At 50.8% G+C, this 25000-nt stretch overlaps 1 protein-coding gene across 1 annotated transcript in view; it reads right to left on the reverse strand.

Moving 5' to 3' along the window:
- TDRD6 (tudor domain containing 6) overlaps positions 1 to 25000 on the reverse strand; it is a 277890-nt gene that overhangs the window by 18811 nt on the left and 234079 nt on the right. The window contains exon 10 of the mRNA XM_075341613.1: positions 10769 to 10843. Coding sequence (XP_075197728.1) covers positions 10769 to 10843 — 75 coding nt within the window. The remainder of the gene's footprint in view (positions 1 to 10768; positions 10844 to 25000) is intronic.

Consider the following 25000-nt stretch of genomic DNA (forward strand, 5'->3'; position numbering starts at 1 on the left):
CCTGTGGCCGCGCGAATGCAAGAACAGTAAAAAAGTAGCTGATAAAAGAGTTTTCACTAATGCTCATCATAAACCTATTGTAGCTAGAACTATTTTCCCATGCTGCGTACTGGATGAAAGATTAATGTTACATTTTGATGGGAATACTAATTACTGCTTGATGTTTAAAATTTTCAATAAAAATTATATACCGTATTTTTCGCTTTATAAGACGCACTTTTCTTACCCCAAATTTTAGAGGAAAGTAGGGGGTGTGTCTTATAAACCGAATATACGGGGGAGGGGTGTGTGTGTATATATATACATATATATATATATATATATATATATATATATATACATATACACATACACACACACACACACACACACACTGCAGAGGGTCCAGGGGAGGTGGGGGCAGCTCTGGAGCTCTGCTGGGGGCTGGTGAAGCTGCGGGAGGGAGCCTTTGATCTCCTGTTCCCGCTCATATAATATGGACTGCCGCTGTCCATCACCGTGGTGCTGAAACCGCACCGCGCTGATGGGCTGGGGCAGCGGCGCATATTATATCTGCCTGCGCCTTCCTTTGATCGCACATGATCCCCCTGTGTTAGACATGGCCCCCATACTGCTGCCCATAGTAAAGTAAAAAAAGCTTTACTTACCTCCAGCGCTGATCTCCCGGTGTCTCTGCTGCTGCTGTATGTGATCAGGCACGCAGAGATGATATCACTCTGATGTGCTGATCACATGACCGGCAGCAAGAACCAGGAAGTGGAGGAGGAGCTCAACCCCACGGAGGGAAACAGGGATTACAGCGCTGAGAAGGTAAGGAAAGAGTGTTTTATTTTATTATGGGCAGCAGCATGGGGGGCATATCAAACACAGGGGAGATGTGCCATCTATAGGGGCCATGGGCAGCACACATGGGGGCCATATCAAACACAGGGGAGGTGTGCCATCTATAGGGGCCATGGGCAGCACAGGGGGGGCTATATTCAATATAAGGGGGCCATATCCAGATTAAGGGGGGCTAATTTTACGATGGGGGGCTATGAGGGACATATACCCTATATGATTTGTTAGACGGACACTGGCATTATAAGATGGACCCCATTTAACATTAAAAAAAAAATTCTTTTCCTTCACCAAATTTGGGGGTGCGTCTTATAATCAGGTGCGTCTTATAAAGTGAAAAATACGGTAATTAAAAAAAAACCAAAAACACAACAAAAGAACAATAAAAAATGAAAACGACAAACATAAAAACTTCAAATCACCCTCCTTTTGCCCCATTAAAAATAAAGATAATAAAACAAAAATACACAAATGTGGTATTGTCAACTTCAGAAATGTCCACTGTATCAAAAACAGAAACATAATTAACCCAGTAGATAAACACTGTAAACAAAAAGAAATCAGAAGTTCAAAAATATAATTTTTTGGATTGCTGCAATACCACAAAAAATGTCATAACAAGTGATCAAAACATTACATCTACAGTAGCATACAGTCATATGAAAAAGTTTGGGCACTCCTATTAATGTTATCCTTTTTTCTTTATAACATTTTGGGTTTTTGCAACAGCTATTTCAGTTTCATATATCTAATAACTGAGGGACTGAGTAATATTTCTGGATTGCAATGAGGTTTATTGCACTAACAGAAAATGTGCAATCCGCATTTAAACAAAATTTGACAGGTGCAAAAGTATGGGCACCTCAATATAAAAGTGACATTAATATTTTGTAGATCCTCCTTTTGCAAAAAAGTAGATTTTGGGTACTCACCGTAAAATCTCTTTCTTGGAGCCTTCATTGGGGGACACAGAGACCATGGGTTGTATGCTGCTGCCACTAGGAGGCGACACTAAGCAAAACAAGGAAAACTCCTCCTATGCAGTATACACCCACCAACTGGCAATTGTACCTCAGTTAGTGAGAAAGCAATAGGAGACAACAGTAGAAAAAACGAACAATCGTACAGAAGTGGACATTAAACTCAACATTCAACAGAAACATTGAACAGTAACATATGTCCAACACAAGGGCGGGTGCTGTGTCCCCCAATGAAGGCTCCAAGAAAGAGATTTTACGGTGAGTACCCAAAATCTACTTTTCTTTATCGCTTCATTGGGGGACACAGAGACCATGGGACGTCCTAAAGCAGTCCCACGGGTGGGTCTAATGTTACTCTCAGGGCTGACCTCGGTCCACTGCAGCCTGCAGAACTCGTCTACCGAGGCTCGCATCGGAGGATGCGAAAGTGTGGACCCTGTAGAACTTTGTGAAAGTGTGAAGCGAAGACCAGGTGGCCGCTTTGCAAAGCTGCGACGCTGGAGCGTGGTGACGGACCGCCCACGAGGCTCCCACCGCCCTGGTGGAATGGGCCGTAATCCTGAGTGGGCGCGTTCTCCCTCTTACCCGGTAGGCTTCCAGTACGGCAGAGCGAATCCATCGCGCAATGGAGGACTTGGAGGCAGATAGGCCTCTGCGCGGGCCAGACGGAAGTACAAAAGGGGAATCCGACCGTCTGAATTGAGAGGTCCTGGAAATGTACAAACGGAGAGCTCTGACCAAGTCCAGCTTGTGGAGAAGGATCTCACGAGGGTGCGAAGGATTCGGACAAAAGGAGGGGAGAACAATGTCCTCGTTAAGATGGAAAGAGGAAACCACCTTGGGCAGAAAGGACGGAACCGGACGGAGGACTACCTTATCCTGGTGGAAGACAAGATATGGAGAGCGGCAGGAAAGCGCCGCTAGTTCAGATACCCGCCTGATTGACGTGATGGCAACTAAGAAGGCGACCTTCCAAGAGAGGAACGTGAGGGACATCTCCTGCATAGGTTCGAAGGGGGAATGCTGGAGAACAGACAGAACCAGGTTGAGGTCCCAGGGCTCCACCGGAGGTTGAACGGGGGGCGCCGCATGCGCGGCCCCCTGAATGAATGTACGAACCTGTGAGCGAGAGGCAATCCTCCTTTGAAAGAGAATGGAAAGAGCAGACACTTGCCCCTTGAGGGAGCTGAGTGCTAATCCAGCATCCAGACCAGACTGTAGGAATGACAACAGAACTGGCAAGGAGAAGGTCATGGCTGTGACCTGGTTAGCTTCACACCAGCGGAAATAGGCCTTCCACGTCCGGTGGTAAATGCGGGAAGAGGAAGGCTTCCGAGCTTTGATCATAGTCTGAACGACCTTTTCTGAGAATCCCGCGGAAGTTAGTACTGCGGCTTCAACAGCCATGCCGTTAAATTGAGCGACTGTGAATTCTGGTGAAGAAAAGGCCCTTGGGTGAGAAGGTCCTGGACGTCTGGAAGTCTCCACGGAACGTCGGCGAGAAGGTGCACGAGCTCTGCGTACCACGGGCGACGAGGCCAATCTGGGGCCACGAGAATCACCGGAACTCCCTCCGCCTTGATCTTCTTGACTAGCTTGGGTATAAGCGGAAGTGGAGGGAAGAGGTACGGCAGAGAGAACTGCGACCAGGGGATCGCTAGGGCGTCCGTTGCGAGCGCTAGTGGGTCTCTTGCTCTGGAAACGAACTGGGGGACCTTGTGATTCCACCTGGAGGCCAGGAGATCCACGTCGGGGGTCCCCCACCTGGAACAGATCTGCTGGAAGATTCTGGGATTGAGGGACCATTCTCCCACGTCGAGGCCCTCTCGGCTGAGGAAGTCGGCGGCCCAATTGTCCACGCCCGGGATGTGGACCGCCGAAATCGCTGGGATGTTCTGTTCGGCCCAGTCGAGGATTTGAGATACCTCTCTCATTGCCGCTCGGCTGCGTGTTCCGCCTTGATGGTTTATGTAGGCTACAGTGGTTGCATTGTCGGACTGCACCCGAACTGGGTGTCCGCGAAGCAGAGCCTTCCAATGAAAGAGAGCTAGGCGAACTGATCTGAGTTCCAAGATGTTGATGGGAAGCTTGGTTTCCGGCTCGGTCCAGCGACCCTGAACTGTGAAACTGTGAGGTCCTGTAAGGTGGCCCCCCATCCTAGCAGGCTGGCGTCTGTCGTGACGACCCTCCATCGAAGGGGAAGAAATGATCTCCCTTGGAGGGTGAGGGGAGAGCATCTCCACCATTCCAATGACTCTCTGACTCGAGGAGGGATCGCAATCGGTCGATCCAGGGAGTGAGGGGACTTGTCCCATGCTGCGAGAAGGAGGCCTTGAAGGGGGCGAGTGTGGAATTGACTGTAGGGCACCGCTTCCATTGACGCCACCATCTTCCCGAGAATGCTCATACAGTATCGAAGGGAGCAGCGAGGTGCGCGTTGGAGCTTCCAAATCCCTCTGAGAATAGCTGTGCGTTTGTCCTTGGGCAGAAGAATCTTCGCTTGTGTGGTATCGAAGATCATGCCGAGGAATGAGATGCGTTGAGTCGGGATCAAAGATGACTTTGGTCTGTTGATCAACCAGCCGAGACGGGACAGAGTATCAAGAGTGATGTTGAGACTGTCGCGGCACTCCGCCGCCGAGGGAGCCTTGATCAAAATGTCGTCTAGATACGGGATGGCTAGAATTCCCCGGGTCCGAAGAATAGCAATGACAGTAGCCATCACCTTGGTGAAGATTCTGGGAGCTGTCGAGAGCCCGAATGGGAGGGCAGTGAACTGGAAGTGTTGCCCCTGAACCATGAAGCGTAGGAATCTCTGATGAGCTGGAAAGATCGGGATGTGGAGATAGGCGTCCTGGATGTCCACCGAGCAAAGGAACTCCCCTGGTTCCATGGACGCTATCACTGAGCGCAGAGACTCAATGCGGAATCGCCGGAGGCGGAGCCGCCTGTTGAGGCGCTTGAGATCCAGGATGGGGCGGACTGTGCCATTCTTCTTGGGCACCACGAAGAGGTTTGAATAAAAACCTCGGAATCTGTCTTGAGGGGGTACGGAGATGATGACCCCAGAGTCTCGCATGGCCTGAATGGCTGCGAAGAAGCCCTTTGTGAGGGAGGGATCCTTGGGGGGTTTGGACTGGACGAAGCGTGAACGTGGGAGCGAAGAAAACTCTATCTTGTATCCGTGAGAGACGACGTCTCGAACCCAGGCGTCGTCTATCACGGAAAGCCACGTGCTTCTGAACATGCGGAGACGACCGCCGACCCTGGATGGGGACCCGGTGACGGGAGCCCAGTCATGCGGAGGAAAATCTGTGGGATCTGGACCTGGAAGACTTGGACTGCTGGCCACGGGAACGCCAGTGGGGTGTTGCCTTAAAGGAGGGCTTCTGTCTCTCCTGACGCGCTGGGGACCGCTCCCGACGTGAGTTGGTGTTGGTGGAGAATTGACGAAAGGGGCGAAAGGGAAAAGGCCGCCGCTTTGGAGGGGCACGAGGGGTCCTCTGTTGGGGGAGGAAGGTACTCTTGCCTCCCGTAGCCTCAGAGATGATCTTGTCCAGCTTTTCTCTGAAGAGTCTGGCACCGACAAAGGGAAGACTGGTGAGAGACTTTTTGGATGCTGAGTCCGCATTCCACGCTTTAAGCCACAGGGCTCTGCGGATTGCAGTAATGTTGCCGGCTGCCAGGGCAGCGGAAGCCGCCGAGTCAAGGGACGCAGCGACTAGATATTTTCCGGCATGAGTGATCTGATCTGCCAGCTCTGGTCTGGGAGCGTCAGCCAGGATACCACGCCGAAGGAGCTTTGCCCAGGCGGAGACAGCCTTGGAAACCCAGGTGGTTGCGAAGGCTGGAGTGATGGCAGAGCCGGAGGCTTCAAAGGCCGATCTGGCTAAGGATTCTATGGTCCTGTCCGAGGGATCCTTCAGGGAGGCTGCATCGGACAGCGGCAGGGTGGTGCTGGACGAGAGTCGGGAGATCGGAGGATCCACTGAAGGGGCCACTGACCACTTCTGAAGAAGTTCCGGTGGGAAGGGATAAAGGACCTGAGCCCGCTTGCGCTTCTGGAAACGCTTGTCGGGATGTTCCCACTGTCTGGAAAAAATATCCTCAAACTCCCTGTGGTTGCCAAAGCTTCTTGGCAGCTTCTTGGCTCTCTTGAAAGGGACTGATTGACAGGTAGGCGCCGGATCAATATCCTGTACCTCTAGGGTCTGATTGACAGCAATGACCAGACTGTCCATCATACCGGTCAGCTTGGATATGTGTTCAGAGTCCAGATCGGAGTCAGAAGCAGAGTCCTGGTCCGAATCTGGAGCTGCCGCAGAAGAGGCAGGAGACAGCGAGCGCGATGCTCTGGCGGCCATAGCAGGGCTAGGGGAGCTGGAGGATGACCCAGAGAGGGACCGCTTCCTAGACCTCCTGTGGTTTCTGCCTTGCCGGGCTGGAGGCGCTGCGGGCTCAGACTCGCTCTGGGTCGCCGGGGGGACTCCAGAGGAGGAGGCGGACAGACGGTCTATGGCCGAGGCTAAGGATTGAGACATGTTAGTTAAGTTGTCCACTGACTGGGAGAGAGCTGAGGCCCACCCAGGCATGGGGGCCGAGTCCTCGTTACGGGCGGTGGGGGGCTCCGTAGTAGTCATGTTAAAGGTGCTACAGGCTACGCAGATGGGGGAGGACTGCCCTGAGGGAAACTTCTTTAGGCAAGAGGAGCAGGCGAAGTGAAGCACTATGGCCTGTGTCTGAGAGCGGGTCGCTCTTCTACTGGACATGGGACAGAAGAGAGGGAATGAGGCAAGGGAGAGAGACAGGAGGATGCCAGGTGGATGAGGTACTGGGGAAGGAGCTGCCTCCCAGTGGCAGAGCTTACCCAGATTCTGGCGTCCTGTGTTTGGGCTGTCTCTGTATGCAGGCGCTGTGTCCTGTTCAGTGATGCAGGCTGAGGGAGCAGAGGTGGGGGCTCTGAGGAGCTGCAGGGACGTGAGGACGGTGGCTGCACGTGGAGCGTGTCTGCCGCACAGGAGATCGCAGGGCATTGATTGCTGCTGAGGGCCCAGGCCGGAGGAGGAGCAGAAAAAGAGCGCGAAAAAACGGCGCGCAGATTGCAGGTATCGGCCGGGAGAGAGAGAGAGGAGGCCCGTGGTTGGTTGAGAAAGGGCGCGCAGAGGCCTCCTGTGATTGGCTGCTGGAGCGGGCGGGCCTGCTAGAAGTGAGGGCTCACGCGATAGGCTGGCCGGGAGGGGGCGTGGCCGGACGGGAGCTAGGCCGGAGGGAAGCCGGGGACTAAATTTTGAGGTGAGGCCGCAGGGGGAGCCGAGGACGGCGCCGAGGACGGGGTCGGGGCTGTGTGGGGGAGCCGAGCGCACTGCCTGGAGGGGAGCTGACCCGGGACAATGGAGCTAAGTTGAAAGATAATCCCTTAAAGAGACTTTTTTTTTTTTTTTTTTTTAAAACGGAGCCCCCCATGACCCGGGACAAGGGATGGGTACCTGTCCCGGTGGCTGATAGTCCTTTTTGGCTTAATCTTGTCCTCCTTTGATCCTGGCCTCCTGGGAATGACATAGGGAGACGGGAATTTTCCAATGATTTTTCGTCTCCCCTCCCTGATCAGGCCGGCTGTGGAGGGCGGGCGTGCAGGGGGAGGGGGGCAAGGACCATCCGCCTGTCCCTCTGTGCGGATGCCCCCCAAACAGTCTTGAGAGTGGCACGGAAGTCAACGGAAGTGGCGGACGGACCCCACTTCTGTGCGACCGGTCTCTAGGGGGGAGAGCAGGGTGAGCGATTACACCCTGTCGCCCGACGAGCTGTGTCTGAAACGAAAAAGGGGAAAAGATTAAAAATACAAACCTGAGGGGCTGGGAGCAGCCCCAAGTGTGTCCACCTCCTATGGACACTAAGCTTAAACTGAGGTACAATTGCCAGTTGGTGGGTGTATACTGCATAGGAGGAGTTTTCCTTGTTTTGCTTAGTGTCGCCTCCTAGTGGCAGCAGCATACAACCCATGGTCTCTGTGTCCCCCAATGAAGCGATAAAGAAATAACAGCCTCTAGTCGCTTCCTGTAGCTTTTAATGAGTTCCTGGATCCTGGATGAAGGTATATTTGACCATTCTTGACCATCCTGAGTAGATTTGGAGTGGTGTTTTGGATCATTGTCTTGCTGAAATATCCATCCCCTGCGTAACTTCAACTTCGTCACTGATTCTTGCACATTATTGTCAAGAATCTGCTGATACTGAGTTGAATCCAGGCGACCCTCAACTTTAACAAGATTCCCGGTGCCGGCATTGGCCACACAGCCCCAAAGCATGATGGAACCTCCACCAAATTTTACTGTGGGTAGCAAGTGTTTTTCTTGGAATGCTGTGTTTTTTTGCCTCCATGCATAACGCCTTTTTGTATGACCAAACAACTCAATCTTTGTTTCATCAGTCCACAGGACCTTCTTCCAAAATGTAACTGGCTTGTCCAAATGTGCTTTTGCCTACCTCAGGCGACTCTGTTTGTGGCGTGCTTGCAGAAACGGCTTCTTTCGCATCACTCTCCCATACAGCTTCTCCTTGTGCAAAGTGCGCTGTATTGTTGACCGATGCACATTGACACCATCTGCAGCAAGATGATGCAGGTCTTTGGAGGTGGTCTGTGGATTGTCCTCGACTGTTCTCACCATTCTTTTTCTCTGCCTTTCTGATATTTTTCTTGGCCTGCCACTTCTGGGCTTAACAAGAACTGTACCTGTGTTCTTACATTTCCTTACTATGTTCCTCACAGTGGAAACTGACAGATTAAATCTGAAACAACTTTTTGTCTCCTTCCCCTGAACAACTATGTTGAATAATCTTTGTTTTCAGATCATTTGAGAGTTGTTTTGAGGAGCCCATGATGCCACTCTTCATAGGAGATTCAAATAGGAGAACAACTTGCAAGTGGCCACCTTAAATACCTTTTCTCATGATTAGATACACCTGCCTATGAAGGTCAAAGCTCAATGAGGTTACAAAACCAATTTAGTGCTTTAGTAAGTCAGTAAAAAGTAGTAAGGAGTGTTCAAATGAAGAAATTGATAAGGGTGCCCATACTTTTGCACCGGTCAAATTTTGTTTAAATGCGGATTGCACATTTTCTGTTAGTACAATAAACCTCATTTCAATTCAGAAATATTACTCAGTCCATCAGTTATTAGATATATGAAACTGAAATAGCTGTTGCAAAAACCCAAAATGTTATAAAGAAAAAAGGTTAACATTAATAGGGGTGCCCAAACTTTTTCATATGACTGTATAAACATTTGGGCACCGCTGGTCAAAATGATTGTGAACAGTTAAGTTGAAGATGAATGATCTGTAAAAGGCATAAAGTGGAAGATGACACATTTCCTTTCTATTTTAGACAAAAAAAATATTTTTATCTTATACACTTTAAAAACTTAAAAAATGAAAATGTGCAGATGTAAAAGTGTGGGCACCCTGCATGGTTAGTACCTAGTTGCGGCCCTTTTGGCAAGTATCACAGCTTGTAAAGACTTTTTGTAGCAGCCAAGAGTCTTTCAACTCTTGTTTAAGGGATTTTCATCCATTCTTCCATGGAAAAGTCTTCCAGTTCTGTGAGATTCCTGGCTCGTCTTGCATGCACTTCTCTTTTGAGGTCTAGCCACACATTTTCAATAATGTTCAAGATCAGGGGAATGACGGTTATTGTAAAATCTTCAGCTTGCGCCTTTTGAGGTCATCTACTGTGGATTTTAACGTGTGTTTAGAATCTGTATACATTTGTAGCAGTCGTCCTCTTTTCAACTTCAGCTTTTTTTTATAGACTGTGTTATGTTTGCATCAAGAATTTGTTGAAAATTCATTGAATCCATTCTTCCTTTTACCCGTGAAATATTCCCTGTACCATTGGCTGCAACACAACCCCAAAGCATGAATGATCAACCCCAATGCTTAATGGTTGGCGAGATATTCTTTCCCTGAAATTCTGTGTTCTTTTTTCTCTATACATATCTTTGATCATTGTGGCCAGAGTACTATTTTAACCCCATAAGCAAGGATGGTTGACCTTAGGGAGACACTATTTTACCTCATCGGTCCACAGGACTCGTTTGCAAAATGCATCAGCTTATTTAGATGTTCTTTTGCATACTTTTGACTCTGAATTTTATGGTGAGGACCCAGGAGATGCTTTCTTCTGATGTCACTGCCGGTCGTGCACAACCTCGCTTACCCCCGTCACACGGACTTACCTGTCCTGCGACGTCGCTCTGGCCGGCGACCCGCCTCCATCCTAACGCTTTGTATTGAACTGCCGCAGCAACCCAAAAAACTGAATCTAGGCCTTTTGGTTATTTTCTCATTACGCCATTTTTCTGATCAAATTTATTTTATATTTTTATAGATCGAACACTTATTAACATGGTGATACCAAATATGTGTACTTTTTTGTTTGTTTTATTTTTAATGGAGCAAAAGAGGATTTGAACTTGTGGGTTGTTTTTTTTTTTTTACACTTTTTAGAGTATTTAATAGTCCCCTTAGGGTAATTTAAGCACTGCCTTCTATAGTATAAATCATGATCTCCTATGAACGTGGGCCACGGGCCAGTGACCACAGGAGGATTGTGATGACAGACACAAACCCATCAGCACTTTGCAGTCACGCCGATGGGTAGGATTAATGATGCGCTTCTGGTCTGCACGTGTTAAATGCCCCTATCACTGATTGACAATGGCTGTAAGAGGCACTTAATGGCTGATTAAATCAGCCTTCAACTGTCGGGAAAGATGTGGGCTCAGAGTGTGAGCTCACATCAAAGGCAGGGACACGGCTAATGATGAAAATATACGTCATCGGTCGTGAAGGGGTTATCCATGAAGTATATGATTTGCATTGACTTGCTGGGAATAATTCAAAGAAGAACAGTGAAATAATATGGAGCAGACAGACAGTATCAGACTCACCGTCCCTTTCTGAAGTCACATCTTCAGCGGGCAGCTCACACACATCCTCTGCCGAGATCCCAGGTAATGGTTGCTCTGCGGGACAGATAATCATTTGCATGTAATCACTCAATTATAATCTGCAATTAAATCAGTAAAACCCTAAAAGCCAAAGTGTTCATTATTTTAGCTTCCTGCAAAGATAAGATGCAAACACATTTTTGAAAAAAAAAAAAAAAAACATACACCAATGATCATGTTCCTGAAGAAAAACGTCAGAATGTTTATTTTTTGTGACCTCCCCTCCCCGAGAAAAAATGCAACAAGAGACGTTTACAAAGTGAAATCTACCCCAATATGATACCAATATAAAGTACAGCTTGCCGAAAGTCCAAGCACAACTTTATAGATGGGTCTCAGATAATATATTGGATGTATAATATTGGCAAACAGAAATAAAAGTTGTGAATCTTAAAAAACGGATTTTTGTGTACTCACCGTAAAATCGTTTTCTCTTAGCCATCATTGGGGGACACAGGACCATGGGTGTTATGCTGCCTATCCATAGGAGGACACTAAGTAGATGCAAAAGCATAGCTCCTCCTCTGTAGTATACACCCCCTGGCCGGGCCAGGCAACCTCAGTTTTAGTACACAAGCAGTAGGAGAAAAAGCCAGTAAAAACTTACCTCAACAGAGGAACATGAGAAAAAAAGAGTCATAACCAAATAAGGTACTGAGAGAACCAAGGCCCACCAGGGCAACAGGGTGGGTGCTGTGTCCCCCAATGATGGCTGAGAGAAAACGATTTTACGGTGAGTACACAAAAATCCGTTTTTCTCTGACGCCTCATTGGGGGACACAGGACCATGGGACGTCCTAAAGCAGTGCATGGGTGGGAAACATAAAAGACGACAACACAACCCAAGGACTAGGAACCAGTCCCAGACAGCCTGGAGCGCCTACTGAGAGAGGTGCTCTACTGCCCTTTGCAGAATTTTCCTACCCAGATTTGCTTCAGTTGAAACCTGGGTATGGACTCTGTAATGCTTTGAAAACGTATGTAGGCTAGACCAGGTCGCAGCCTTACACACCTGTTCCACTGAAGCCTGATGCCGAATGGCCCACGAAGCGCCAACTGCTCGTGTGGAATGAGCCCGCAGCCCACTAGGAATGGGCTTGAGTTGCAAGCGGTAGACTTCCTGGATCGCAGAGCGAATCCAGAGAGCCAGAGTCGCCTTTGAAGCTGCCTGTCCCTTCTTAGGCCCCTCAGGAATGACGAACAAAGAGTCCGTTTTCCTAAAGGGGGCTGTCCTGGATATGTAATATCTGAGAGCTCTGACGAGGTCTAACGAATGCAGAGACCTTTCCACCCTATGAACCGGGTATGGACAAAAGGAAGGCAGAACAATGTCCTCGTTCAAATGAAATGGGGTAAGAACCTTTGGAAGGAAATCCAGAAGGGGGCGCAGAACCACCTTGTCCTGGTGAAAGATCAGAAAAGGCTCGTGGCAAGAGAGTGCTGCTAGCTCCGAAACCCGTCTGATGGACGTAATTGCCACCAGGAATGTTACCTTCCAAAACAGAAGAGCAAGGGAGGATTCCTTGAGGGGTTCAAAGGGAGACCTCTGGAGACCGTCTAGAACGAGGTTGAGGTCCAGCGGCCGTTTGTACGGGGGAACTAGATGGGAAACGCCCTGGAGGAAGGTCTTGACTTGCGGTTTTTGAGCCAGGCGGCATTGGTAGAAGATTGAGAGTGCCGAGACCTGCCCTTTAAGGGAACTGAGAGCCAACCCCGCTTGCAAGCCAGACTGTAGAAAGTCGAGAATTCTGGGGATGGCCAGAGGCATAGGCTGGACGTTAGTTCCCCTGCACCATGAAAGGAAGATTTTCCACGTACGGTGGTAAAGGCGGGATGAAGCAGGCTTTCGGGCGCTGATCATGGTGGAAATAACCGCGGGGGAGAATCCCGCTCTTGTTAATACCCAGGTCTCAATGGCCATGCCGTCAGCTTCAGGGCTCTGGAGTTCTGATGGGAAATGGGCCCTTGGGTCAGCAAGTCTGGGATGTCTGGAAGGCGCCACGGTGAGTCTGTGAGCATTTGTACTAATTCGGCGTACCAGGCGCGCCTGGGCCAGTCCGGTGCTATCAGTATAACTGGGACTCCCTCTGCCTTGATCTTCCTGATTACCCACGGCAGCAGAGGTAGAGGTGGAAATATGTATGGCAGGCGGAATTGGTGCCAGGAGCAGACTACAGCATCCGCACCGATGGACTGCGGGTCGCGTGACCTGGCTATGAACGCGGGTACCTTTGCATTCAACCTTGAAGCCATTAGGTCCACGTCTGGTGTGCCCCAGCGAGTGCAGATGTGTAGAAACACATCTGGGTGGAGAGACCATTCTCCGGCAGCCAGGCCTTGGCGACTAAGAAAGTCTGCTGCCCAGTTCTCTACCCCCAGTATGTGTACCGTTAATATCACTGATCCCGACGATTCGGCCCAGCTGAGGATCTTGTGGGCCTCGAGATAAGCCGCTTTGTTGCGGGTGCCACCCTGCTGATTGATATAGGCTACAGCTGTCGCATTGTCCGATTGGACTCGAATCTGACGACCCGCTAGCAGAGGGCAGAGCTCTCTGAGCGCGAGGAAGATCGCGCGGAGTTCCAGGAAGTTTATGGGTAGGAAAGACTCCTGGGGCGTCCAACGTCCTTGAGCAGTGTGGTGCCGGTACACTGCTCCCCAGCCTAGGAGGCTGGCGTCCGTGGTCAGGACCAGCCAGTTCACTGGGAGAAAAGATCTCCCCTTCGATAGGGATGAGGACCGAAGCCACCAGCGGAGTGTGTACCTGACTGAAGGCGTCAGGTGAAGATGTCTATCCAGGGAGAAGGGGCTCTTGTCCCAGGCCGCTAGAAGGGCTAGCTGCAGTGGGCGGAGGTGCAGTTGAGCAAAGGGTACTGCCTCCATAGCCACCATTGTCCTGCCAAGCACCTTCATGCTGAATCGAATGGAGCGAGACGGAGGACGTAGAAGGCAGCGTACTGCTCGTTGAAGAGCGATCGACTTGTCCTGAGGGAGAAGGATCAAGCCCCGACGGGTGTTCAGGGACATGCCCAGGAAGGTGATGGATCGTGATGGGATCGGGGATGATTTGTCCAGATTCACTAGCCACCCTAAGCGGGATAGGGTGTCCACAGTGATCTGTACGCTGGTTGAGCAGTCGCGGAAGGAGGGGGCCTTGATGAGGAGGTCGTCCAAGTAAGGGAGAACGACTACTCCCCTGGCGTGAAGGATGCTCATGGCGGCCGCCATGACTTTGGTGAAGACCCTTGGTGCGGTGGCAAGGCCGAAGGGTAGAGCTACGAATTGAAAGTGGGAGTCCTGAATTGCGAAGCGGAGTAACGTTTGGTGATCTTAGGCGATGGGTATGTGCAGGTACGCGTCCTTGATGTCTATGGAGGCGAGGAATTCCCCTTCGACCATGGAAGCAATAATGGACCTTAGGGACTCCATTCTGAATCTCCATACGTGCACATGTTTGTTTAGGTGTTTGAGGTCCAGGATGGGTCGAACTGACCCATCCTTTTTGGGGACCACAAAGAGGTTGGAATAAAAACCTCCGAACTTCTCGTCGTCTTGGACAGGTATTATCACTCCTGCTGTTTGGAGCGAGTGGATTGCTGAGAAAAAAAGCTTTGTGTCGTTTTCGAGTCTTTGGGGGGTTTGAGAGAAAGAACCGACTCGGGGGTCGGGTCCGAAATTCTATGTGGTAACCGGAAGACAGAAGGTCTCGCACCCATTTGTCGTCTGAGGCAGCAACCCAGATGTGATGAAAGAGCCGCAGTCCGGGGCGCCGAAGGAGTCATGAGGGCGGAAAACGTCGTGGCCGAGTCTCCCTAGTCCTGGACTGTTTCGGTCTAGGCTGCCATGACGAAGTGGGTTTCGGGGAGAGCTGAGAAGGTCGGTCCCTGCGTAGTCAGAGGCTGGTGGCGCGGACAGCACGGGATGTCGACCAACCAAATGAGTTCCGAAAGGAGCGGAACAAGGACTGTGGACGTCTGGTGAAGGACGTCCTGGACTTCAGCTGGGGGAGGGAGGTACTCTTTCATCCCATGGCGTCAGAAATGAGCTTGTCCAGACGTTCGCCAAACAATCGGTCTGGAAAAAAGGGAAGGCCCGTGAGAGACTTCTTGGAGGCAGAGTCCGCTCGCCATTGTCGGAGCCAGAGAGCTCTACGGATGGCTATGGTATTTGAGGCGGCAAACGCTGCGCAGGTAGCAGCGTCCATGAAGGACTGCATGAGGTACTCCGCCGCAGCGGCAATTTGAGCTGTTACCTCTGTGAAGGTATGAGTGAACCGGGATTCCTCAAGCGAAGTGTTAAGAGATTCTGCCCAGACCGAGATCGCCTTTGCGACCCACACAGCGGCGAAGGAGAGTGAGAGGGAAAAACCCGCAGCCTCAAAAGCAGAGCGGGCGAGGTGCTCCACCTGTCTGTCTGTTGGGTCCTTGATGGAGGAACCATTGGGTAAAGACAGGAGTGTCTTTGTGGTAAGGCGGGAGACCGGGGGGGTCGACCGAGGGCGGATCGGCCCAGCCCTTAGGGGCAGGTGAGGCAAAAGGGTACCGGGACTCCATGAGTTTTCGGTTACCGAAGCGTCTGTCAGGCTTCTCCCTTTGCTTTGTGAGGATATCCTGAAACTCTGGGTGATCAGCGAAAACCTTTTGGGGTTTCCTTGCCCTCTTAAAGGAGACCGCATGGTCAGTGGTAGTGGATGGGGGATCCTCCACATGCAGAGTTTGGTTGATTGCTGCTATAAGGGAGTCTATTGCAGTTTGATCATCTGGGGAGGCTGAAACCAAAGAATCCTCTTGGTATAAACAGCATTCTCCCTCCTCCAGCTCTTCAGAGCCGTGGAGCTTGTGGGAGAGCCTGCCCTGTGTGCTCCTGAGGGAGAGCCCACTGGAGACACCCGGCCGTGTGCTCTTTTCCTGATCCCTGCAACCGGTGAAGCATGTGCCCAGATTACCTCAGAGGGATCCTCCATAGGGGTATCCTCAGGCTGCGTTCCGTCCACGGACCCAGAAGGGTGTGGAGGACGACATTGCATAGCCAGAACCAGGTTCTGTGACAGTTTTTCCATGGATTGGGACAGAAACTGTGCCCATTCCGGTGGACTCAGATGAGAAACTGTGGAAAGAAAAGCGCAATAGGGTCTTCCTGGATCCATTGAGTCCTTGGCGCGGAATTAAGACCCTTCTTCTATCACTCTCTGTTATCATTCCGGTGGGCTGGGAGCCCTAGGCTCTAGGCTGACGGTTGCGGCGGTGGTGGCAGGGGGGTCTTGAGGGGCTATAGGGGCACAGGACTCACAGAGAGAAGAGGTGTGTTTACGTGGTAGCTCAGCGTGGCAGGCAGTGCAGGCTGAATAATAGACTATGTGGGCTTTAGCACTCCTAGTGCCCTTAGAATTATGCATGTTCCTAATAGGAGTATGCCAGGAGGGGGAGCAATGCTCAGCAGAGCTACAAGTGAAGGAAGCACCTCACCAGAATCAGCCGATGGCCCTGTCCTCAGGAAGGATTAAGCTCTATGGAGATCTTTGCACGCTTTCGGGGGGGGGGGGGGGGGGGGGGCTTATCGCGGCCGCGGGGGGGGGGGGCTTAGCGCTAAAAGAGTGCGAAGAAGAAGTCAGTGTGCCCACTCCTGCTGTGGGTAGTAAAAAATGGCGGGAAGGGAGCTTCTGATAGTTTTCCACCCTCTCCCTCCAGTCAGCACACAGCTTGTCACTGGTGGTTATCAGCCGGCTTTTCTGCTAGAGCAAATAAACAGAGCAAATAAACAGCATGAGTCCCTGAGCCCTCCCCCTGCCACCGGGAAATTATCTGCAGGACTTTCTGCAAACAGGAGTGACTTCCCCCCTCCTCCAGCCAGCAAGCTAGAGAAAAGTTAACACTGTGTGTGCAGGATTCTCCTCCTTGCACTCAGCAAGGGACTTTCTCATAATAAATACTGTAAATGTTCCCTGCATCGTCTTTTCTCCCTTTGTCTGGGAAACCAGTCAGGGGGGATCTCACCTTAAAACACTGCTTCAGTCCAGGCAGTGAAAATAGTAGTCAGCTTGCTGTGTCCGGTCACACCGGTGCCATATTCAACTCAGAGCCTGCAAAGAGGGGCTGAGGAATTGGTGCCATATTCAACTCAGAGCCTGCAAAGAGGGGCTGAGGAATTGGGCTATAGGGGCACAGGCCTCTGCCCAGGGCTTTGGAAAATCGGTGTCTGTGGAACCCGTCGTCCAGCCCAGGATCCAGCGTCACAGGAGGGGGTACGTGGAGACGACACTCCACGTTCCCGCCCGTTGATGGTAGTGGGAGATCGGTCCCAAAAGGAAACCGTCGCCCTCAAAAAATAACAAACCTTGGAAGGAAGTGCCTCCTACAGACACTAAGCTAAAACTGGGGTTGCCTGGGCCGGCCGGGGGTGTATACTGCAGAGGAGGAGCTATGCTTTTGCATCTACTTAGTGTCCTCCTATGGATAGGCAGCATAACACCCATGGTCCTGTGTCCCCCAATGAGGCGTCAGAGAAAGATTGTTACATTTTGATGGGAATGCTAATTACTGCTTGATGTTTAACATTTTCAATAAAAAATTATATAATTATAAATAAAAAAAAACAACAAAAGAACAGAAAAATAAAATATGAAAACGACAAACATAAAACTTCTGTTAGTACAATAAACCTCACTTCAATCCAGAAATATTACTCAGTCCATCAGTTATTAGATATATGAAACTGAAATAGCTGCTGCAAAAACCCAAATTGTTATAAAAAAAAAAAAAAAAAGGTTAACATTAATAGGGGTGCCCAAACTTTTTCATATGACTGTATAAACATTTGGGCACCGCTGGTCAAAATGATTGTGATTGTGAACAGTTAAGTTGAAGATGAATGATCTCTAAAAGGCATAAAGTGGAAGATGACACATTTCCTTTCTATTTTAGACAAAAAAAAGAGAATTTTGTTTACTTACCGTAAATTCTTTTTCTTATAGTTCCGACATGGGAGACCCAGACCATGGGTGTATAGCTTCTGCCTCCGGAGGACACACAAAGTACTACACTAAAAAGTGTAGCTCCTCCCTCCGAGCATATACACCCCCTGGAAGACCATATCCAGCCAGTTTAGTGCAAAAGCTGAAGGAGGACATCCACCCACAAGTAGAGATAGAGTAAAACCCGGAACAACCGGAACCTCTGTCTACAACAACAGCCAGTGAAAACACACGGAACAAGAACTGCCAACAGGCAACAGGGAGGGTGCTGGGTCTCCCATGTCGGAACTATAAGAAAAAGAATTTACGGTAAGTAAACAAAATTCTCTTTTTCTTCATCGTTCCTATGGGAGACCCAGACCATGGGACGTCTCAAAGCAGTCCATGGGTGGGTAATAAACAGAACTGCGAAGTAGGCAAAACCTAACTTCACAAATGGGCGACAGCCGCCTGAAGGATGCGTCTGCCCAAGCTCGCATCTGCCGAAGCATGAGCATGCACTTGATAGTGCTTCGAAAAGGTGTGCAGCCTAGACCAAGTGGCAGCCTGACAGACTTGCTGAGCCGTAGCCTGGTGCCTGAAAGCCCAAGAGGCACCAACAGCTCTGGTCGAGTGCGCCTTAATCCCCGGCGGTGGAGACACCTGAGTACATTGGTAGGCATCGGAGATGGCCGATCTAATCCAACGAGCTAGGGTCGGTTTTGAAGCCGAAAGACCCTTGCGCTGACCTATGGTCAGCACAAAAAGAGAGGTGCACCGCCTGAGAGCAGCGGTGCGTGACACATAGATCCGGAGCGCCCGCACCAAATCTAAAGTATGCAACGCTTTCTCAAAGCGATGCACAGGGGCCGGACAAAGGGAAGGCAATGAAATGTCCTGGTTAAGGTGGAAAGGAGACACCACCTTAGGAAGGAAGTCCGGAGTCGGACGGAGGACCAACTTGTCTTGGTGAAAAACCAAAAAGGGTGACTCCGAAGAGAGCGCAGCCAAATCAGAAACTCTCCTGAGAGAAGTTATGGCCACCAGAAAGACCACTTTCTGTGAGAGGCGAAACAAAGGAACCTCCCTAAGAGGTTCAAAGGGGGGTTTCTGTAAGGCCGTGAGGACCAGATTAAGGTCCCAGGGATCCAAAGGCCGCCGGTATGGTGGAATGATGTGAGATGCGCCCTGCATGAAGGTGCGCACCTGGGCCAGTCGGGCGATACGCCGCTGGAACAACACTGACAGAGCCGAGACCTGTCCCTTGAGGGAATTGAGGGATAGTCCCAGCTGCAGACCGGACTGCAGAAAAGACAGGATGGTCGGCAAGGAAAAAGGCCAAGGAGCATGGCCGGAAGAGCGACACCAGGACAGGAAAATCCTCCAAGTCCTGTGGTAAATCTTGGCCGAGGAAGACTTCCGAGCCTGAGTCATAGTGGAGATGACTTCAGAAGGAATGCCGGAAGCCGTCAGGATCCAGGACTCAAAAGCCACGCCGTCAATCTGAGAGCCGCAGAATTCTGGCGGAAAAACGGACCTTGAGAGAGAAGGTCTGGGCGGTCCGGGAGATGCCACGGCACCTCTACGGACAGACGGAGCAGGTCTGGGTACCAAGCTCGCCTGGGCCAGTCTGGAGCAATGATTATGACCCGACGGCCCTCCATCCTGATCTTGCGCAGGACTCTGGGCAAGATAGAGGGGGAAACACGTAAGCCAGACGGAACTGGGACCAGTCTTGAACCAACGCGTCCGCTGCCAAGGCCTGAGGATCGTGGGAGCGAGCCACGTAAACCGGGACCTTGTTGTTGTGCCGGGATGCCATTAGGTCCACTTCCGGAGTACCCCACTTGCGGCAGATTGACCGGAACACTGCCGGATGCAGGGCCCACTCGCCGCTGTCCACGGTTTGACGGCTGAGATAATCTGCCTCCCAGTTTTCTACGCCTGGGATGTGGACTGCGGATATGGTGGACTTGGAGTCCTCCATCCACTGAAGGATGCGTTGAACCTCCAACATTGCCAGGCGGCTGCGAGTCCCGCCCTGGTGATTGATGTAGGCAACTGCTGTCGCGTTGTCTGACTGGACTCGAATGTGCTTGCCCGCCAACAGGTGGTGAAAGGCTACGAGAGCTAGGAGCACAGCTCTGATTTCCAGCACATTGATCGAGAGAGCTGATTCGGACGGAGTCCAAGTGCCCTGTGCTCGGTGATGGAGAAATACTGCTCCCCAGCCGGATAGGCTGGCATCCGTGGTGAGAATCACCCAGGACGGGATCAGAAAGGAGCGTCCCTGAGACAGAGAGAGGGGCCGAAGCCACCACTGAAGAGAGCTCCTGGTCTGCGGCGACAGAGCCACTAGCCTGTGCAAGGAAGAGGTCTGCTTGTCCCAACAGCGGAGAATGTCCAGCTGCAGGGGACGCAGATGGAATTGGGCAAAGGGAACCGCTTCCATTGACGCCACCATCTGACCCAGCACCTGCATGAGGTGCCTGATGGAATGACGGCGGGGCCTCAACAGAGAGCGCACCGCCAGATGGAGGGACTGCTGTTTGACTAAGGGCAGCTTCACAAGTGCCGGCAGAGTCTCGAATTGCATCCCTAGGTACGTAAGTTTCTGTGTCGGGGTCAGAGTGGACTTGGGCAGATTGACAAGCCACCCGAATTGAACAAGCGTGGCGAGAGTGATCGAGACACTCCGCTGACAGTCTGCACTGGATGAAGCCTTGACTAGAAGGTCGTCCAGGTAAGGAATCACTGCCAACCCCTGTAGGTGCAGAACCGCAACACTGCTGCCATGACCTTGGTGAATACTCGAGGGGCCGTGGCTAACCCGAAGGGGAGAGCCACGAATTGGAAATGTTCCTCTCCGATTGCAAAACGTAGCCAACGCTGGTGTGAAACCGCAATTGGCACATGCAAATAGGCATCTCTGATGTCGATGGATGCTAGAAAATCTCCTTGGGTCATTGAGGCAATGACTGATCGCAGAGATTCCATGCGAAAGTGCCGCACCTGAACATGCTTGTTGAGAAGCTTGAGATCCAGGATGGGCCGGAAGGAACCGTCCTTTTGGGGGACTAGGAAGAGATTTGAGTAGAAACCTCTGAACCGTTCCCGGGCGGGAACCGGTACAATTACCCCGTTGGCCTGCAAGGATGCCACGGCCTGGGAGAAGGCGGCGGCCTTGGAGCAGGGGGGAGTGGACAGAAAAAATCTGTTTGGCGGGCTGGAAGAGAATTCTATCCTGTAGCCGTGGGAGATGATATCCCGCACCCACTGATCGGAGACGTGTTGAAACCACACGTCGCCAAAGTGGGAGAGCCTGCCACCGACTAAGGACGTTGCTGGCGCGGCCAGATAGTCAAGAGGAGGCTGCCTTAGTGGCAGCGGCTCCTCCGTTCTTCTGGGGACGCGGCTTCGTGCGCCAGCTGGTTTTTCGATCCTTGGCTGAGTTAGTGGACGAGGCTGAGGGCTTAGAGGATGACCAGTTAGAGGAACGAAAGGAACGAAACCTCGACTGGTTCCTGCCCTGGACAGGTTTCCTGGTTTTAGTTTGTGGCAAGGAAGTACTCTTCCCGCCAGTAGCTTCCTTAATAATTTCATCCAGTTGTTCACCGAACAGCCGGGACCCAGCAAAAGGGAGCCCAGCAAGGTACTTCTTGGAAGAAGCGTCTGCTTTCCACTCTCGAAGCCACAAGATCCTGCGGATCGCGAGGGAATTAGCGGAAGCCACCGCCGTGCGGTGAGAGGCCTCCAGAATGGCAGACATGGCATAGGATGAAAAGGCCGAAGCCTGGGAAGTTAAGGCAACCATTTCAGGCATAGAGTCCCTGGTGAGGGAATGCATCTCCGCCAGAGAAGCAGAGACGGCCTTAAGAGCCCACACTGCTGCAAAAGACGGGGGGAACGAGGCCCCTGCCGCTTCATATACAGATTTGGCCAGCAGGTCAACCTGGCGGTCAGTGGAATCCTTAAGTGAGGTGCCATCCGCCACAGATACAACTGTCCGGGCTGAGATTCTAGACACCGGAGGATCCACCTTAGGTGAATGAGCCCATTCCTTGACCACTTCTGGTGGAAAGGGAAAACGGTCATCAGAACTGCGCTTTGGAAAGCGTTTGTCAGGACAGGCCCTGGGTTTGGTCACAGTGGCCTGAAAACTGGAGTGGTTAAAAAACATACTCCTTGCTCTCTTAGGTGAGGTAAACTGGTGTTTTTCTACCAGAGAGGCTTGTTCCTCTGACACTGGTGGATTGAGGTTCAGTACGGAATTAATGGACGCAATTAACTCACTAACATCCGCATCACCTTCGGTTAGATCAATGGGGTACATAGAGGTAGCGTCCGAGCCCACAGTAAAGGCATCCTCCTCGCCCTGCGATTCAGCTCGTGAATCAGAGCCGTGGTACGAGGAAGGAGAAGAGTCCCTACGTCTCCGTTTAGGAGGACGGGGTCTGGGAACAGAGGAAAAATCCTCTGTGAGCTCTGCAGAGCGAGTCGGAGCAGCAGAGGCACCCTGAGAAGGGGGCTGATGCATGGTCAGCAGAGTCCGGGACAGCTGTCCCATAGAGTCGGCAAAGGACTGGGAGATAGCATTAGAAAACTATGCTACCCAAGCCGGGGGTTCAGCCACCGGGGCCGGAGAAGCCGGAGGGACCACTGGGGAGACTCTAGGCTGAGGCACCACCATGTTAGAGCAGGCATCACAATGTGGATATGTGCTCGGCTCAGGCAGTATGAGCTTACATGCAGTGCATATTGCGTACAGCCTTGCAGCCTTGCTCCTAGTGACAGACATGCTGCTGAGGTGGGGGCTCTGTAGTAAGGAACACACTCCTTCAGAAGGACCCCCAGAGAGTGTATAAGAAAGTCCACAACCAGAGGTTGTGGCTTACCAGGCCGTTTTGTGTGCCCTCCGATTCCACAGCTTGGACCCCCAGAATATTTGCAGAGCTGCTGCAGCCAGCGCCGATCAGCATGAGAACGCTGAGAAAATGGCGCCGGAGAGAGGAGGGGGGGTGGAGCAAGGTCCAAGAGCGGGAACCGGAGGGCCAAGGAGAGATACAGGGGAGGGAAACATCTCTTCAGAGAGGAGTGTCCTCCCCTGTGCTGAACGGCCGGTGGGCGGCGCCGCACTGATCCCCTGCATGACTGACATGTAGGGGCAGTGAAACCGAAAGTAGGCCGCAGCCGAAGCCTAAATTTTAACATGCGGCCGACAAGCAGGCACCCTCGGCGCGGTTCTCAGGAAAAAACCAGAGAACCGGCCGGAAACCACATACAAGTTAAAAAACAAACTCTACCCCCAATAAATGTACAAGGGACCCCTGAATAACGTCTCAATACTTAGCTTATGAGACGCAGGGCCAGGTCCCTGAGGGGTGAGCGCTCCGTCCAGGCAGGGACCTCAAGGGGCTGCGGATGGAGACCGGTCTCCTGCAAAGCAGTGAGAACCGTGATGGCTCCCACTTGAAGCCAGAGCCCTGTTTAGGGATGGTGAAGGAGCGCGGCATGTAAGGCTCCAGCCTTGTAGAATCAACCTTAACAGCACCGCCGACACAGTGGGGTGAGAAGGGACATGCCGGGAGTCCAGCTTGGACCCGCTTTTCTTCCAATTCTTTAAAATGAAAAATCAAAAATCAGATGAGAATGCATGTGTGTGTGACCTCCTGAAACACAAAGCATTAAACTGGCTGGATATGGTCTTCCAGGGGGTGTATATGCTCGGAGGGAGGAGCTACACTTTTTAGTGTAGTACTTTGTGTGTCCTCCGGAGGCAGAAGCTATGCACCCATGGTCTGGGTCTCCCATAGGAACGATGAAGAAAAAATATTTTTATCTTATACACTTTAAAAACTTAAAAATGAAAATGTGCAGATGTAAAAGTGTGGGCACCCTGCATGGTTAGTACCTAGTTGCGCCCCCTTTGGCAAGTATCACAGCTTGTAAAGACTTTTTGTAGCAGCCAAGAGTCTTTCAACTCTTGTTTAAGGGATTTTCATGCTTTCTTCCTTGGAAAAGTCTTCCAGTTCTCTGAGATTCCTGGCTCGTCTTGCATGCACTTCTCTTTTGAGGTCTAGCGACAGATTTTCAATAATGTTCAAGATCAGGGGACTGACCGTTATTGTAAAACCTTCTGCTTGCACCTTTTGAGGTCATCTATTGTGGATTTTGACGTGTGTTTAGGATCATTATACATTTGTAGAAGTCGTCCTCTTTTCAACTTCAGCTTTTTTTTATAGACTGTGTTATGTTTGCATCAAGAATTTGTTGAAAATTCATTGAATCCATTCTTCCTTTTACCCGTGAAATATTCCCTGTACCATTGGCTGCAACACAACCCCAAAGCATGAATGATCCACCCCAATGCTTAATGGTTGGAGAGATATTCTTTTCCTGAAATTCTGTGTCCTTTTTTCTCTATGCATATCTTTGATCATTGTGGCCAAAGAGTTCTATTTTAACCCCATAAGCAAGGATGGTTGACCTTAGGGAGACACTATTTTAACCTCATCGGTCCACAAGACTTGTTTGCAAAATGCATCAGCTTATTTAGATGTTTTTTTGCATACTTTTGACTCTGAATTTTATGGTGAGGACCCAGGAGATGCTTTCTTCTGATGTCACTGCCCGTCGCGCACAACCTCGCTTACCCCCGTCACACGGACTTACCTGTCCTGCGACGTCGCTCTGGCCGGCGACCCGCCTCCTTCCTAACGCTTTGTATTGCACTGCCGCAGCAACCCAAAAAACTGAATCTAGGCCTTTTGGTTATTTTCTCATTACGCCATTTTTCTGATCAGATTTTATATTTTTATAGATCGAACACTTATTAACATGGTGATACCAAATATGTGTACTTTTTTGTTTGTTTTATTTTAATGGAGCAAAAGAGGATTTGAACTTGTGTGTTTTTTTTTTTTTGTTTTTTTTTTTACACTTTTTAGAGTATTTAATAGTCCCCTTAGAGTAATTGAAGCACTGCCTTCTATAGTATAAATCATGATCTCCTAAGAACGTGGGCCACGGGCCAGTGACCACAGGAGGATTGTGATGACAGACACAAACCCATCAGCACTTTGCAGTCACGCCGATGGGTAGGATTAATGATGCGCTTCTGGTCTGCACGTGTTAAATGCCACTATCACTGATTGACAATGGCTGTAAGAGGCACTTAATGGCTGATTAAATCAGCCTTCAACTGTCGGGAAAGATGTGGGCTC

The sequence above is a fragment of the Anomaloglossus baeobatrachus genome, chromosome 3 (assembly GCF_048569485.1).
Source record: "Anomaloglossus baeobatrachus isolate aAnoBae1 chromosome 3, aAnoBae1.hap1, whole genome shotgun sequence".
In the NCBI taxonomy this organism is placed as follows: Eukaryota; Metazoa; Chordata; class Amphibia; order Anura; family Aromobatidae; genus Anomaloglossus; species Anomaloglossus baeobatrachus.